Source organism: Uranotaenia lowii, chromosome 2 (assembly GCF_029784155.1).
Source record: "Uranotaenia lowii strain MFRU-FL chromosome 2, ASM2978415v1, whole genome shotgun sequence".
Lineage (NCBI taxonomy): Eukaryota > Metazoa > Arthropoda > Insecta > Diptera > Culicidae > Uranotaenia > Uranotaenia lowii.
The window spans coordinates 230,770,285-230,787,167 of NC_073692.1; the positions used below are offsets into that span (position 1 = coordinate 230,770,285).

Sequence of the window (16,883 nt, forward strand, 5' to 3'; positions counted from 1 at the left end):
TGAAGTGAGACGGCAGACAAACATAAACAAGTGCATCTGTGCCGGTTTGGTGCAAGTGGACCATTTCTCTCAAAAGAACAGACACACCGAAGAAGGAGGAAGACGAGCACTTTCGTTCGGGTGCCGTTCGGCTTGGATTCGGATTCGCTCGATTTTTTTTTTGGAAGTAAGACAGAATGCAAAAGAGGAAGGAAGAACATTCTCGTTCAAATCGGCACCGGCTGTTCATCAGTCAACGACAGATCGTGGACGCGATGAGACGTTAAAAATTGACTTGTTGGAAGTGTCGTCGTCGTGTGTTCTACTCTTTGAATCTGTTTTTGGACGTTATTGCTGTTGGACTTCTTATAGCGGTGGGAGGAGTGCCATCGTTCTTACAAGGAAGTTTTACCAAAAGAAAGGATACAAGTCCGAGGGTCCAGTGTGGAATTGTGGATTGTTTTGTTGAGTTGCTGGGATTTTATTGAATTGTGTCTGTGTGGCGACAACGTCCTGGATTGGATTGCCTGTGTGAAGGATTGTGACTTCCGGTCAAAAATACCTGTGATTGAAGCAGCAGGAAGAAGTTGCCTAAGTGTGATCTCGGGGAAGAAAATAATAGAAACAGGTTAACTGTGACGAGTTGGGTTGAAGTTTGTTGAAGGTGGAATGACGTACGGTTGGAAGTTGTGATAAATTGGAGATCGAAGCAATCTGTTGATAATTGGTGTCCCGGTGTTTTGAAGGAGCGAATAACATTGGATCGTGGCAAGCCGTGGAAAGATAAATCAAACAAATCAAATGGAAGCAATGAATGCACTGGCGAAGATGTACCCGAAGCTGAGTGCGGTGGAGCTGTCGGCGATTCTGATGAAAGGTAAATATCTTGCATTTATTTGCATATCTCATGAATTTCTCAGAGTCGGGCTCGTTGCGTGTAGGTTTTGTGCTAATCGTCGTCGTCTAGATAATTGCATAATTGAAATGCGTCATGGGGGGATCGTAAATCTTGCAACAAGAAGACGGCAGTAGCTTGGCGATACTTTCTAGTGCCCTGACCAACATCGTGACTAATTGATGGGCCGCCGCTGTCGGATTTGTCGGATCGCACATAGTTAGATGCAGATGTCGTCTGGGGTTTTGCTTGGTAATGTTCTCAACATACACAGCATCCGCACAAGTTCAACCTCCTCTGGGTACACACTCTCTCTCTAGTTCGTGCTGTGGTTTAATTGCATTGCTGCAACATGTGCGCGTATGCTCCCGTAAAAACGGCGGCTGACCGCGTGACTGTAATTATGTCATTTATTTGTGGCGCCTTTGCTTGAATTTAATTGGCCGTAACAGCTCAGTGCTCGGAGCACCGACAAACGTTCGTCGAGCCCCTGGCACATAAAAACTGAATAAATCACCCAATAAAATTGCCGGTAGTCAACTTGGAAGCTCGAACGCGATTGAGGATGTAGCTATTGACAGCTCCTGCATAGGTGTGGTGATTGGTTTCTGGATGATTAATGGGCCCGAAAGGATCACGGAAGTTCGCGACTTGAGATACATTTCCTCTTCGCCGTTTGATTTTGATTGGTCCCCTCGGGATAGAAAATCATGTCCCGCCCCGATCTAATTAGTTGCATTCTCGGCCGTAAAGGATGCAGTTCAGTGTTCGTTGAAACGACTCTGGATTGCTTGCCCAATCGTAATTAGTGCCAACCGCAGTCCGGCTGCAACGTCTCTAAGCTTCCAAAAAACATCAACGCCACCACTCATCCTCAAACCAAATCGTCTAAAGGAAGAAGGCAGGCAGCATGTTTAGACAGATGTTCGGCTCTTGGCCGACACGCTGTTTACTCATTAAATTAGAATCATTTTGCTTCGTCTCGCTGCTTGCTGCCCGTTTAACCCTTTCTCTCGGTCCACGGAATGATGCCGGCAACAGCTATTCCAGTTCAGCACAATCCGTGTTTACGATCCGCGAGAAATTCTCTCCGCCGGCTGCCGCGCCGAAGTCGTTGATGGGCGCGGGACGAATCATCGCATCGCGCTCTGAATGCTATGAGTGCCTCTAGCTCCGATGACATTAAAATTTTGACGAGCTAAAAATGTGCCTGGACGACCCGGACCGGATGCAACGGCTCCACTCGGCGGCTCCGTCCGTTGGCGCAAATATGGGGTTTTTCTTGAGGTTTTGTTGCAGCCAGTCTCCTGGAGATTCTTGGAAGAATGATTCCTTCTTGCCTGTCTCGCGGGTGCGCCACCGCTTCCCTTTTTGTATGTGAAATTGCCAAAACCTCACGCCCCTGTTTGATTCGATTCATCTTTCCGTTTTCCCGGAACGGATAGGTTGGCTGGTTCGGCTGGATGGATCAGTCTTTTGGGAAGGCGCAGTTTCTTTTTGTGCTGAATCTCTCGTCGTGAAAGATGGTATAATTATATGGTCCCCCTGATTTTATAGAAACACACATAAAACCGAAGCGCTTGTTTTCGTTTTCATTCTATGGCCTGGATACCTGGTTCTAGAAGTGTTGCAGCTCTCTTCTCAGTCTTAGACATCATACTCGGAACTTCATCGGGGGAGGTCGGCTTTTCGCACGGTGTGGACTTCGACTTCGCTGTTGTTGTTGTTGTTCTTCTTAACCGAGATAAAATTGCGCTTTATGACCGTACGGCGGACTGTTTGTTGATGAGTTGTTTTGCTTTCCTTACTCGGGTTGATCTTACCGGATGGGATCGCACTTTGGCCCCGACTCGCGAGCCGAGTCGTGCCAAGTGTGTTTGTTTTGCTCTGAATCTCTGGTTCTTTGGTTGATGAGGTGATTTTTGCTAGTCGTGTGATCCTGTGATCTTCGCTGCTGCGCGTGCATGTATATATACGCACTTTGATGAGGTCTGGTTTTACGGCCATGGTTCAGGTTCTCAAGCAGGAAACAAACTGATTTATGACTATTTCCGATGTTTACCGAACGTGTGGGGGCAAAGCGGATTGTGGCAGATGATCGAAAGTAACTTGTACACATGCGTTGGAATTGATTTAGATGAAAGTTTTTTTCTATCCTTCCTGCTCCTTGAGAGATGATCGTGTTCTGTTCTCGATTACCGATTAAAATACCGAAAAGATTTTGTATCTTTTTATAAAAAAAATGTTAGACTGCTTTTAAAATTCTTTTTCAAAATTAAGAATGGCTCAATGCTAGACAATATATGAAAATGTTTGTGTGTTTGTCTTTATTTTTTTATCTGATATCAGCGGATCTGGGCTTGCAACATTGCTCAATTCAGGCTCAAAAGTAGGGAAATACATTCCTCTACATCGTGTGAGACCGTTCTTGAAAATTTCCAAATATTAAATTATTTACACGGTAAAAATACGAATAAAATGTATGTCTGTGCGGTTTTTTTTCATTCGGTTTTAGAGGACTGGTCGATTTAGCTCAATTTAGGCTCAAAAGATAAGATATACTGACTTTTACATCCTTTGAAATTTTTTTTTTATTTTTGATTGTAAGGATTTACAAGCTTACGAGAATTTACTAAAAAGTGTGTGTATTTGTCTGTGCAAATTTTCATATAATTTAAGCTAAACTGGGTGAGTCGATTTTTCTTAATTTAGCCTTAGAAGATGAAAAATAATGTGTTTCACGTCGTTTTTTGAAAATTAAAACGAAACTGGGCGAGTTACACCCTTGAAACTTCCTAGTTGATTGTATCTGGTGGCTCTCATCAAGGAAGCATAATTTCACGGGGCTGAAACTTTAAAACGAAAGAGAAGTTTTAAGGCTCTGGTCTGGCATTGGTTCAATAAGAATTTAACCAACTCCATTTTTAATAAATTATTATTTCGATGGTACTAAAAGTTAATTTTCAGTTCAGTTTCAGTAAGGACCAGAGCCTTGAAACTCCTCGTTCGTCTTACTGTTTCAGCCCCATAGATTTTGACGGTCGCTATAGAAGTAGAAAAAATGAATAAGCGTATAATTTTTTTCATAAATTTCACTCCAAAAAAGAACAGTCTCAACACTGATCTTTTTAATTTTTCGCTGTCATTGTATGCAGAAAAATTGCAACCTGCTGCCGACTATCCTCTTATCGAGAAGATAAAAAGGGGTGAAGTAATAATTTCGTTTACAACAATGGACAAGTTTAAACTCGGCGAATTAACCATCTGGCGCAGCTATCATTTAACTTGAAAACTGGAACTGGAGAGCAAAAAATCCCTCCACATACATACGTTCTGGTTCCACTTACTAACACGTTTATGGGTTGTTTTTTTCACTGTCGGGATCTAAGTTTCAATAATCCATTTAGGCGAGCTGACACACAGAAAACCATTTGGGAATTTTTACACGTCCCCCGACCCCTCGACAACCCATCTGTGTGTCCTACCACCGCGGCCATGTTTGGTTTTTTTTCTCCTCCTTCTTCAAGCGAGAGATTTGAAGGGATGTTGTCGGTTGCGCCAGGATTGCGTCAACGAAAACGGAAGAACTGAAAAAGACACACCGTACCAGAATCTGAACCGGACCAGAAAAAAAGCACAACCCCGGGTAGAGAGAATCGTTCGTCTAACATGTCGAGAAGATAAATCGCTCACTAAAACGCACCTGTGTCTTCTTTTATTTGGTTATAAAAAAATTGTTGGTCCCGTTGAGGTGGAATGACGAAAAAATATCCGGGAGAAACGTCGGGAGGAGCAGAAAACATAAAACTCACATGCTGCTTGCCTGCCTGCCGACAACGACATCAAGAACGCTAAAACCTTCCGTCAAGCGCCAAGTTGTTGGAAGTGGTTGGAGGGGACAAGCAAAAGGTGGAACAAAATTTCGCGAAAAAGATTGGGAATAAATTATTAATCTCGGCTTGGGGTGTCCCCTCGCTCGTTTGTTGGCCATAGAACAGTCATGAATACTCTCGAGCGCCAAACAAGCGAAGCAATGAGCTATCAAAACAAATCGGTCTGCCTGATGCTTGCGTCTTCCCGCGCGCCAGCTGGTCCCGATGAGGAGAACGGTCCTCGAGGGGGTAAACAATCACTTGGCATCGTTCGGTTGATTCATGAGAGCAAGTAGAAGTTAGGTACCTACGTACGAACGTACATACGAAGACGGTGTCAAAATGTCAGCGAGCTACGCTCTAAATTAGCGCGGACGCGCCCAGATGGCAAATGGCGCGGCGCGCGAGATGTCTCACGGGGCGTCATATTTGTGGCATTTTCCTCCACCCACGCTAATAGGATGGCAGACGCTTGACGATGATATTAATCTTGCTTGCCAAATATTTTAAGCTGTTATTTTACTAAACAAAAATTTAGAGAAGGACCCCTTGGGACCTCTTTGCTTTTGTAGTAGGCAGCGATGGGAGATGGAACGTTAATCGCGATGACAAATCGCATTAGCATACCACTACTGCGTGGCCGGCTGCCGAATCAAAGGAAGCTCTCGGAAGAGCAGAGAAGGAATCACACACATCTTTTCGAGCAAAGCAGGCGGTCGTCGAGGTCGGTAGTTTCTGCTTACTGAACGACCATGTGGAGAGATTTAGATAAAAGTTTGATTTATTTGGCTGACGCTTCTGTGTCCGGGCTTCCCAATTGAAGGGAAAATTAATCATATTCCACATTGCTGCGACGAGGACGCGTCGGGTAGAAGCTTCACTCACTCTCCTTTCTGGGGTAGCCATCAGTCATCCGTTTGTTTCCAGAACTCTGTTCTGTGACACTGTTCTGTTGAACCATTCCTCGCTTTAAACGGGTTAGTGTTAGGTTGCATATCGCAGCAACGACGAAGACCGCGACAAAGACGAAGAGGGTAGATAAACAACCTTTACACTACACACCATAGTACTGTGGCATGGCGTTCGTTAGAGGCAACGAAACAACAAATATCACCAGATGTGCAAACAGAAAACCTCTGCTTGACTGCTTGCCTGATTGCCAGTCTGGGTCTCGGTGGACTTCTAACGTTGCACTTCTCCTTGAAGGAGAAGACTTTTTAAGGGCGCTCACTCAATGTTTAGTCTGTTCCACAAATGCCAGGCAGCAACTCGGGAGTGATGTATCAATTACCCGATTTGGCTAGAACCAGAAGTTTTGTTTCCAGCTAACAATCATATACAGTACCGTTCATAATTGTATAGAAATTGGAAGCACGCGCACTGTCACTTCGACTTTGAACTTCCATAACTTTTTACTCTGATAATATTTTTTGATCAAATTTTTTGCGTTAGATAGATCAACTATCACATTATTATATCACAAAATTTGAGCTTTCTAGAGTTTGTGTGGCCTAAGAAACAGTAATTCTTCGAAAATCGGACTTTTTGGACTTTTCTCATTCAATCTGCAATATCTCTGAAACTACGCTACATTTTTTTATTGAAATTCTGCTCAGCGATTGTTAAAATATAAAGCTAGCATGTCTGAAGTTTTCGAAAAGTTCTATCGATGAGATCAAAAGTTACGCGAAGTGCAATATTTCAGGCATGAACCTTGAAATGCGATTTCTATACAATTTTGGACGATTCATGAGAACAATACCTTTTCCACCACCAATCAGACAAAAAATGTCTGGCAAAAGCAATGAAGAAAAGAAAAAATGAAATAAATGATCCATTTGTGTTTTGAAATCAGAATCTCACGATATTGTTGTGATTTTCCGGTTGAATTAGAATTACTGGTTGTTAAACAGAGAATATGATTTTCCTATGGAAACATTCGTCCAAAATTCTATAGAAATCGCATTTCTGATCCATGCCTGAAATATTGCACCTCGCGTAACTTTTGATCTCATCGATAGAACTTTTCGAAAACTTCAGCCATGCTAGCTTTATATTTCAACAATCACTGTGCAAAATTTCAATAAAAAATGTAGCTTAGTTTCAGAGATATTGCAGTTTGAATGAGAAAAGTCCAAAAAGTCCGATTTACGTAGAATTACTGTTTCTTAGGCCACACAAACTCCAGAAAGCTAATATTTTGTGATATAATAATGTGATAGTTGATCTATCTAACGCAAAAAATTGGATCAAAAAATAACTTCAAAGTAAAAAGTTATGAAAGTTCAAAGTCGAAGTGACAGTGCGCTTGCTTCCAATTTCTATACAATTATGAACGGTACTGTACATACATATCGATAACGTAAACTAACTTGAAACGCAGGAAGGAAACAAGAACCACAAGCAAAAGAAAGAAAAATGAAACATAAACAAGTGATAAACTGTGCGACGCAACGCGACCACCACACGGGGGACACACGCACTCGATCGAGTGCCACATAGTGATCTATTTTCCATCTTCGTCACTTGGTTTCCAATTCGACGTGGAGGAGGAGAAGAAAGTTTGACGCTATGATTTATGACCTTACCGATACCAGGAGGTAATTCTTTTTTTTATATTTGAAATTTGAAGAAAAAAGGCAATGCGTTAGAACTTTTTTTCGATGCGTTCAAATTTTTTATGTGACCGAAATTCTTTGAAAATAATATAGATTTCAGCAAAAACTGCCTTTGAGAAAATTAGGCAATTTTTTGTATGTTATCACAGATTTATTTTCTGTGCTCAGCTTAATTTTGGTATCAAGTTGATTAAGTGAGATTTCCTGTTTTATTTTATCAGGTTTGCAGATAAGATTGGGATCCTTTATTTTGTGATCAATTCTTGAAAATAAAGGAAAACATGAAGTGGGGCAAATGGATATTTTCTAATTCCCCATCATTTTTTAAAGTTTAAAATAAGTACACTGAAGTCATTTTTACACGGTTTTCCATTGTTTCCAAGCGGAAATTTGGGTCCTTTTAATGGGAAAACTCTTTTAAATTTTTGAAGTTGAGGTAGAGTTAGCTCTGCGATCTAAGACTTGGGACCTGAAACATAAGACACGGTCATTTCTCATTTCTCCAATCTCAGGTTCATGAGTCAGGTCTCGTCTCACGTCTCAAGCGTCATTTCTAAGGACTCAGATCTCAGGTCTCATACCTCGGGTCTAGGTCTCAATGCTGACATCTCAAATCTCAGGTCTCATATCTCACGTCTAAGGTCTCATTGCATTATTTTGTTGATTTTCTTCACATGGCACGCATCGTACGTATCCACCGGGTAAAAAAACCTTAGTATGCTGTAAATAATCAGAAAACAGATTTTCACAAGAAAAATCAATGCCTACTTCAAATTGAAACGTGTTTTTTTATATCAGTAGTTAAAGAATAATTTGAACTGTCATCCTTGTGTGTTTTTGTATAAAGCTGTGAAAAAAGTATAATTTATCTAAAAATTTAAGCTACAGATTCTTATTTGTACAGAATAGATCCATGATAAAAATTAACTCCTGTTCCGTATTTTGTCTGTCGTAGACAACAGTTGCAAATCTGTTACGATGCGGACACGTTTTCCTTACAACAAAATGCTTAAAATGGCATAAATAATTCGACAGTTTGCCGTCGTCGTCGTCGTCGTCGACGTCTGCTGTTGTCCCCTCGAAGCATTCCAACGGCGACATATTCTTCCTCACATCTCGCTTGGCCGCAGGAATCAGAAAAAAAAAACATCTCCGCGTGGGATGTTGTAAAGGGACACACACACAAATTTTTCCCTTAGCGCAAACCAAAAGCCATCACAACGAACGATTTGGTGCACATGGCACACCACTCTCGAGAAAGACCATGACTAAAGAGGGGCGTAATTGAACGACACTTGGCGCGTCTCTTGCTCGTTTAGGCAGGAAGGCCCACGCAGCATCATCATCATCACCGTCACCGGCTGCTCCTCTAGCTAGCTCTAGCTTCTAGTTTTAGAGTAGGCAAAGCAAAGCATTTGCTGACAAGTACATGCCACTATAGTTAATCATTGCTCAAACAGAAGCACAGAACTGAAATGTTTGCTGTTTACATGAGCCTGCTGCGATTAGCCGCGGTGTTACAACAACAACAGCTGCAGCTCTGGGAAATCGATACTGCAGAACGTTTCTACTTCTGAGTAGGTTATATTAGCACGCCATATTTTCCAGATGGTTTTCGAATACCAACCTACCCCGCGAGATTCGCGAGTGTAAGGAGAGATGGCGCGCGCTCGCCCGAATGCACTTAATTAACCATTTCGGTGATGTACCTCGACTCGAATTCGCGGCTGTGATTACTGTTGAGGAACAAGACGACAGGCAGTCAGTGGTGGGTCGCGTGGGACGAATGACAACTTTAATTATTAATGAACTGTCCCCACCGGGGAGAGCGAACCTTAAAGTCGCCTCGGCGTTGCAGTGGTTCGTTGCAGTTGAGCCGCAGCGTTGAAATATGAATAGGATTACCATAAATCAGATGTCAAGTTCGATATACACACTCACGAATAAACCCTAAAGGGAGAGGGGGAGATGTGTGGACTTCCTGATCAATCGATAACGCACCGCACCAGGTTTGACGATTTGCCTTTGTTTTTTTTTTGTGGTGGTGACGGTGTGGCGTTACGTGACAGTTCACGTCCAAAGGACTGAGCAATTATGAACTGGCATTGCATCAGTAAACAACTGCTGCACCACAAATGGGTAAATCCAACCGACAGGCTTCTGGATGGAAAGGGCCGCGAGCTCTCGTCAAATCAGGGGTCAGGAAGGGACCGACGATGGCTAATTTATTCTCAACGTATTTCATTTATTACCTATGCAAATTGTATTCGCTCGTAAGCTTTGCGCTCGCGATGGCTTGGTTTGAAGGTGTCGAAAAATGGCATTGGCATGTCAAAAATCTCGTTAGGAAGACGCGCTACTCTGGCGCCATCTCTCCTGTCGCGTGGATACTTGGTGGGGAGGGAGATGTGAGGGTTTCCATGTTGTTACTGTCGGCGATCACACACGCAACAAGTATGCGCATTATTGGGGCTCTGAATGCCAAACCAAACCAATTCGCGTGTGCAAACAAACATACTCGGTCAGTGTTTGGATTCGGATCAAAAGGAAAATGGAAAATTTGTGGAAAGCAAAATAAATGCACAATTTGTTTAGAATGGGGATTTATTTGTATTTGCTTAATCCGCTTCCTGCTAGAACGTCCGTCGCGTCGCCGGTCTCGTGGACTGAATCCAGTGAAGGGCACTGGAATTTTTAGTTTGAAAGTAAAGAGAATCCAGCTGGAAGGACCAAACGACGACACGGCAAGCTCTGGCTGTACTAGGAAGGAGGACGGAATGGATTAATACACAAGATGTGTGTGGGTTTGGCGCCATCTGTCCGATTATATCCCATATAGCATAACGAAGGGAGAGTTTGGCGGCGCACATGCTGCTCACTCTTTGCCGGCAACTCCCCCTCTCTCTCGTAGCTCGTTCGCTCGCCAGAAGACACTCGTTCGTTGCAAACGATTGCTTTCGCCTGTCGAGTTAATGCGACCTCCATCTGTTAGCCCCGACCGAACGACCGTGCAGCACATCGAAAGAATGTGCTGCGAAAAGGTTTATCTTGCATCTTTACCATCCTTTCGCGCACCAAATCCCACAAGACAAGCGAGAGAGCCTGGCCGTCGCAACAATTCCCTGTGGAAACACCACTCCTCGTCCCAGATCAGGTCATACCCTCCGCTATGTCTCGTTTCGCCAAATGGTCAGATTGAATCCGTAAAAAGGAAAACCACAACGAAACGACCGAGAGCGTCTCGTTATTAATTTTCGAAGGTCTCGAAAATCGAAAAATGTGAGAAAAAGGACCAGTTTCGATAACCGGACCCCGACAACACAAGAAAAAAAATCAACCGTACCGAGCCAGGTTTTCGCGTGAGTCACTTAACAACCTTTGCTCGCACCCGAAGTATAACAACAGACACATTCGCAAAAGGTCCCTTTTGGCCTGTCTGTCTTATCAAAAGACCTGGAACCGCACCACGAGCAACATCGAGAAGAGGGCAGAAAAAACGAAACCGAACCTTGGTAGGACTCTGTCTGATTCCACGAAATCTCCCATTTTTCGGGTATTCTGGCCTCCTTACAAGCGAAAATTGCACAGTTCGCCGCGCCGCGTCGCACTAACAAAGGGATGTCGCGACAAGATTGCATCCGCACGCCTTTTTGACCCTTTTCTTGGTTGAAGTCTCCCCCCTCCTCCTCCGAGAATAAAAAAAATTAACATAAACTTCCCCCCTTGCCCAAGAAGAAGAATCGCGGTTGTTACGCAGCAGGGCCCAAATTGAAAAGTTTGTGAGAATGAAATCAAAAGCAACCGGACAAAAAAAAACTTTTTTCGTGAGATGAGTTGATAACAGAGCGTCACACCAACGTTGTCCGACATACACGAAAGGAAGATTCGTGACGGGTTCTCGATGGGGCGTTCGAGCAAACCTTTACAATTGTTTTTTATGGCTGTTGCTCGCAGATTTTTGCCACTTGCTTGGTACAATTTAATCAGCGTTTAATTTCTTAATTTGTGAAGGTACCATTTGATTTTTAATTCGTTTAGTAAACTTTAAGTTGTTATGTTTAAATATTTAGGTTGTTTTTTTTTCGGAGGTATCAATTTCAAGTTAAAAATAACCTAGATTACAGATTTTTTTTTGTGTTTCAAAAAGATTATTGAAGAAGTTTCCAAAATAAATATCCAAAAAACTTCAAAATTACATCGCAAAATAGCAACAACTATTTTACTCCATGCTACACTTTCGAATTCTCGGCCGGCAATGGTTGAGGCTATGATTATTTATACAACAATGCTCAACATTGGCCATGCTTTGCTCTGAAACCCTGCACAGCAGCTCAGCAAGCCAACGAAGAAAGAATGTCTTGGCGAGACAGTTTTAGCACAATCTGGCGCCACCATTCGGCTGAGAAACAATAACAAATAAGAAAGCCCACCTCCAACGCCGCTGCAGGAGTGAGAACCCGGAAGGAAAGCCGACCAAGCGGTGGAGCGTATGCCAATGTTTTGAGAAGATGTTTGATTGAAATCTTTTGGTCTTTTTATTTAAGCTTACGACATAATTGATAGAGTTTGGGTTAAGGATCAGTAAATTTGACTATATTCCATAGAGTTTTCTGGTAGCAAGAGTATTTACAACCAAACAATTCCGTAACAAATGTGACTGTGCCTAAGCCATTAACCTCATCTAATGAATCGAAGGAGGCTGAATGCCTAGAGGCGATCCAGGTAGAAATTATCGTAACCCAACCCAGTTATCCATCATGGACGTTGCATCATCATCCTTAGGCAATGGTAAACGCCGGCCTACTACAAATGCGACAGTTTTGCTGCTGACGCGTTACAGCGCACCAGTTTGAACATGCCATAACATGTGTTAAACAGAAGCGCGTCAATCACAGCGCAGCAGCAACAGCTATAAAACCCGTCGAAGATGGGGGGAGATGTGTCGGTTCTGTTGTTTGTAATTGATCATTCAACTAGAGAATGTTACAAGTGTGCGATCCCATCCGCAAAACGGTCGAATTTGCGGAGATGCGTCAAAGTTCATTAACATTTTGAAACAAACGTGGGTGGCGCTTGGCGGCGGCAGTCATCAAATTTCCTACCGCGACGACTGCATTCCACAAAACTGGAAACCATAACCTGAAGACGCCTGCCATTCGTCGGGGCTCAGAATGTTTGAATGGAATACAATCGTTCTAACGAAAATCTCTTCCCTCTACCGCAAGCTTGCGCTAATTTGCATAAATTTGCCTTTGTAGAGCGGTTGGTCTCGATTCATGGAAAAAAAACTTCCTAAAACTGCGCTATCCGGCAACGTCTTTTCGTCTTCAAGAAAGCACAGCGAATGTAAACAAGTATAAAATTAGCTTATGACAATCGCGGGCTTGTCTCGGGGAAGTGTAGAGGCCCAGGAAGGGGAAGAGGAATCTTGGCACCACTAATTACCGGGAAATTCCTCTACAGATGGCTCGCTTTACTTCCTCCATCTGCAACACCCGGGTGTTCTATACCCAACCTAAACCCCAGAGAGACAAGTGTGATGGCGCAAATATGTAAATAATATTAAATCGTAATTTCCGGTAGGTCAGTCAGTCGGAGAAGCCAGAAGCACTCATCCACGGAAAGACCCACACACTCACGGACACTCGTTAAACTCGTAAATTATATCCCTTGCTGCGTTCGGTCTCCTCTTGTCTTCTGGTACGTGTTCAACCAACCATTAGGTTCTGATTCTCCTGCCTCAGCTCGGTTGCGGCCTGCTCAATACTTGTTACGACTTTCCCCCTGCGTCGTCCCGGCAACGATGTTTTCACTCTCTATCTCGTTGCCTCTCTAGAGGGTAATATTTACATCTGGCAGCACCTGTCAGCCGGTTTTTTGCTGTTCCGTTTTACTTTGTAGCTTTTTTATGGGGCCTCCATCTGGAAGTGTTCGACTTTTTATACACGACCTTGTAACAAAAAAATTCTAACGTATAATTTTTGTTTTTCTTCTCTCGAATTCCAGGTGCTGCGATGTCCGCTGCTGCCGCTGCCTCGTTGGAACGTGATTCCGGTTTCAATTCGGGCAGTTCCGAGCACGAAGATGATCTCAAGAGCTTCGATCACAGCTCCCGGGACGGATTAATTTCACCGGAAAACAGCTCGGTGGATTCGGTCGAAGTAAAATTACCGCAAACTACCATTCCCACGAAAAACAAACGCAAAAGTACCGAACCCTTGCGGGTAGTTTCGGATGCGGAGCTCCTGGGACCAATCAAAAAGCGCATCCGCTATGAACAGCAAACGCGGCTTGAAAAGGAGATGCTAGAGTACCACAATCATGGAAGCAATCCCTTCCGACCTTGGGCTCCAAGTGATGATCTACAGCCATCTAGCCATCCAATTCCCGCACACTTCACCAATCCTGCCGAGCTGCCAATACGGCATCCAGGAGTAACTACCCTTCACCGAGCCATCAGCATAAAGCCCCTGGATGAACTGCAGCAGCAATCCCCTCCACCATCATTCAATCCCGCTTCAATCAGTTCCTCCTTCCAGCAGCAACCCCTTGCGCTGGTATCGAAAAAACCAAAATCCTCCAAAACTCCTCGAACGCCCGAAAAATCTCCCGACTTCTCACCGCTCGACCTTCACCAGCGCAGCCCCAGCGAAGCGCTCTTCATCCCGCCGCATCCGGTACCCCCAAGTGAATGCTCATCGGGCACCCCCAAATCGTCACAACCCCGCAACTACAAAAACATGACCCGCGAGCGACGAATCGAAGCCAACGCTCGGGAGCGCTCACGAGTGCACACGATCTCAGCAGCCTACGAAAAACTTCGGCAAGCCGTCCCCGCCTACTCCAATGCGCAGAAACTTTCCAAGTTGTCGATTCTGCGGATCGCATGTTCCTACATACTGATGCTGAGCCGGATGGCTGGCGAAGACTTCAGCGTAGACGCCTCGGAACCCTCGGTGGACGAATGCGTCGAAATGGTCACCCGAACCATCCAAACCGAGGGCAAAATCAAGAAGAAGAAAGACGAGTGAGGAGTCAGTTAGCCGTCCGTCGTCTCGTGACGGGTCAGGAGCATCAAACGCTTAGCGCACCGGAACCGCGAAAGATGCCAAATCGAATTTGAGCAACTTCCGCAGGTTTGTTTATGATTTCCTTTCGATTGCCGCACATCTTAATAGGTGTTAGCACGTGTTTCCTCCATTTTTACGTTGGAAATAAAACTTAAACAAAACACAAAACAAGCAAGATCTGAACTAGAAATGTAAGATAGTAGGAAGCTCAGATTTCAGAGTCATCTAATTTATTACGCTACTTAATTCGTGCTTCGGATAGAACCTTAGAAGCAAAAAACACGCCAACAGTACAAACATATTAGCAGGAAACTAAAAGGTCTGATTTGTTGCCATAAAATGATTGTTACAATAGAGTTACTAGCAGCAAAATCGTTTTGAAAATAAAATTAAAAAAAAAACGAGACAATAAATCAAACAGTAAAATTGCCAAAAAAATATACAGAGCCAATTTCATGGTGCCATAATAATTGCTAGCGCGCACGTGTTTCAATTCGTTTTTATCGCAAATTAGCGCTCAAGAGAGTGATAATACATAATAAAAATAAATAAATGTGGACCAACGACATCAATGAGCGCGAGGCACATACAAAAACAAGAAGAAAATCTTTGAATTTCACAAAAGCACAACAAGCATAAAACAACAACTGGTCTTTAGTAGTAGCTAGGTTCATTTACTGAAACGTTTTAGTTAGTTATTTTAGTGTCAACCACAATTAATTAATTGTCTAGTTGTTAAGTGTCTGAATGTATTTATAAGCAAATCAAATTTGTGATTGTTTTGTAAAACAGTTTTTTCCCCGCCCCCTCGGTATCATCCCACACCCATATATATTATATTGAAAAAGCAAAAAACTTGAGAAAAGGTGAAAATATTTGAGCCCGAAAATAAATGCGAAAGTATTTTCGAATCAATTTTAAACTAAACCATCTTTTAAGTTGAGGTGAATATCACATGTCTTCCCTTGGCATCCGTTTTAATTATTTCTATGGAACTAGGTATCGATGCTCGAAATCAACGGATTTTCAACATTTTCTACGAATTATCGACAAATTGTTGGGATTCTGCGAATAAAATAAAATTCTACCTGACGACCAAAACATAAAACGAAAATTGATTTGAGCGGTTTTGCTATTTGGCAACGCTGCACCACACATATAAAAAATTTTTGAAGTCAAATCTTTCCAGTAATCAACGATAAAATTAGAAAAAAGTCAAATTTGTATTCTGCATGGTTATTTTTCAAACATTTGAAAAATAATCAAGATTCAATCTAAAATTTGAATCTGATATCTGCTACCGAGGCAGCGAATAAAATCTAGTCAGCCTGGACTGTAGAGATGCTTGGGGAAACGAATGAAAAACTTACTTGTTAGTTGGCCCTCACTTAGAATAAACGCTTTTTCTAATTTGTCCAACACGTGGTTTTACTTTTACTAACTGAAGTCGAACATAACATTTTTGGCGACGAATATTAAAATTCTGAAGACATATCAACGGAGAAAATGAGTCGTCGCAACGGAAATCCGGTCGAAGTCGGAGATTTTCCTGAAGAGGAAGGAGATGTTCCTGCAGCTTCGATGACAGAGGTTATGCGTCAGATGGCGAACCAGAACAGTCGTTTGATGGCCCTTCTGGAACAATTCACCGGAGGAGCAAACCCAGCAGCACAGCGTGGCGCACCGGAACAAATTATAGATCTCTTTCAACCGCTATCAAGGAGTTTCATTTCGATCCTGAGAACGGGTTAACGTTCGACCGCTGGTTCTCCAAATATGAAGACCTTTTCAGACAGGATGGTAGGAACCTGGATGATCCGGCAAAGGTTCGACTGTTGCTGCGTAGCCTGAGCGTCCCGGTCCATGAGAAATTTTTAAATTTTCTCCTACCAGACCACCCACGCAATTTCACGTTCGACGAAGTGGTGGACAAACTGAAGGCGATTTTTGGGCAACAAAAATCATTGTTCAGCAAGCGCTACGATTGCCTTCAAATCATCAAAAATGAAGCCGACGATTTCGTGACATATGCTGGGGCAGTCAACCGGCAGTGTGAGGAATTCGAGCTACAAAGACTCACCGCTAACCAGTTCAAGAGCCTCGTATTCATTTGCGATCTCAAGTCGGCAAAGAACGCCGATATCCGGACCCGTCTCCTATCCAAGCTCGAGTCCGATGCAGCTGAAATCAACATCGATGGTTTGGTGACCGAATGCCAGCGTCTGTCAAACCTCAAGCATGACGTGGCGGTTCGGCAGCTCAAAAAGCAATCGAGCCATCAATCAAAACAACCCCCACCAGCAAACGATAAAGTTCCACCATCTCCGTTCTGGCAATGTGGCGCGATGCATTTTGCCAAGCACACCTGCAAGCAATGCGGAAAAATTGGGAACCGTGAATTTTTTTTATTTTTTTATTTTTTTTTATATTTTTTTTTTTTATCATCATT

General features: G+C 43.2%; 1 protein-coding gene across 1 annotated transcript; it reads left to right on the top strand.

The window, feature by feature from the left end:
- Positions 1–223: 223 nt before the first annotated feature.
- On the top strand, positions 224–15,344 carry LOC129747886 (transcription factor Atoh1). The gene is made up of 2 exons (XM_055742268.1): positions 224–856; positions 13,371–15,344. Exons 1-2 carry the CDS (start codon positions 781–783, stop codon positions 14,393–14,395), a joined length of 1,101 nt encoding a protein of 366 aa, XP_055598243.1. The 5' UTR covers positions 224–780; the 3' UTR covers positions 14,396–15,344.
- Positions 15,345–16,883: the final 1,539 nt, after the last annotated feature.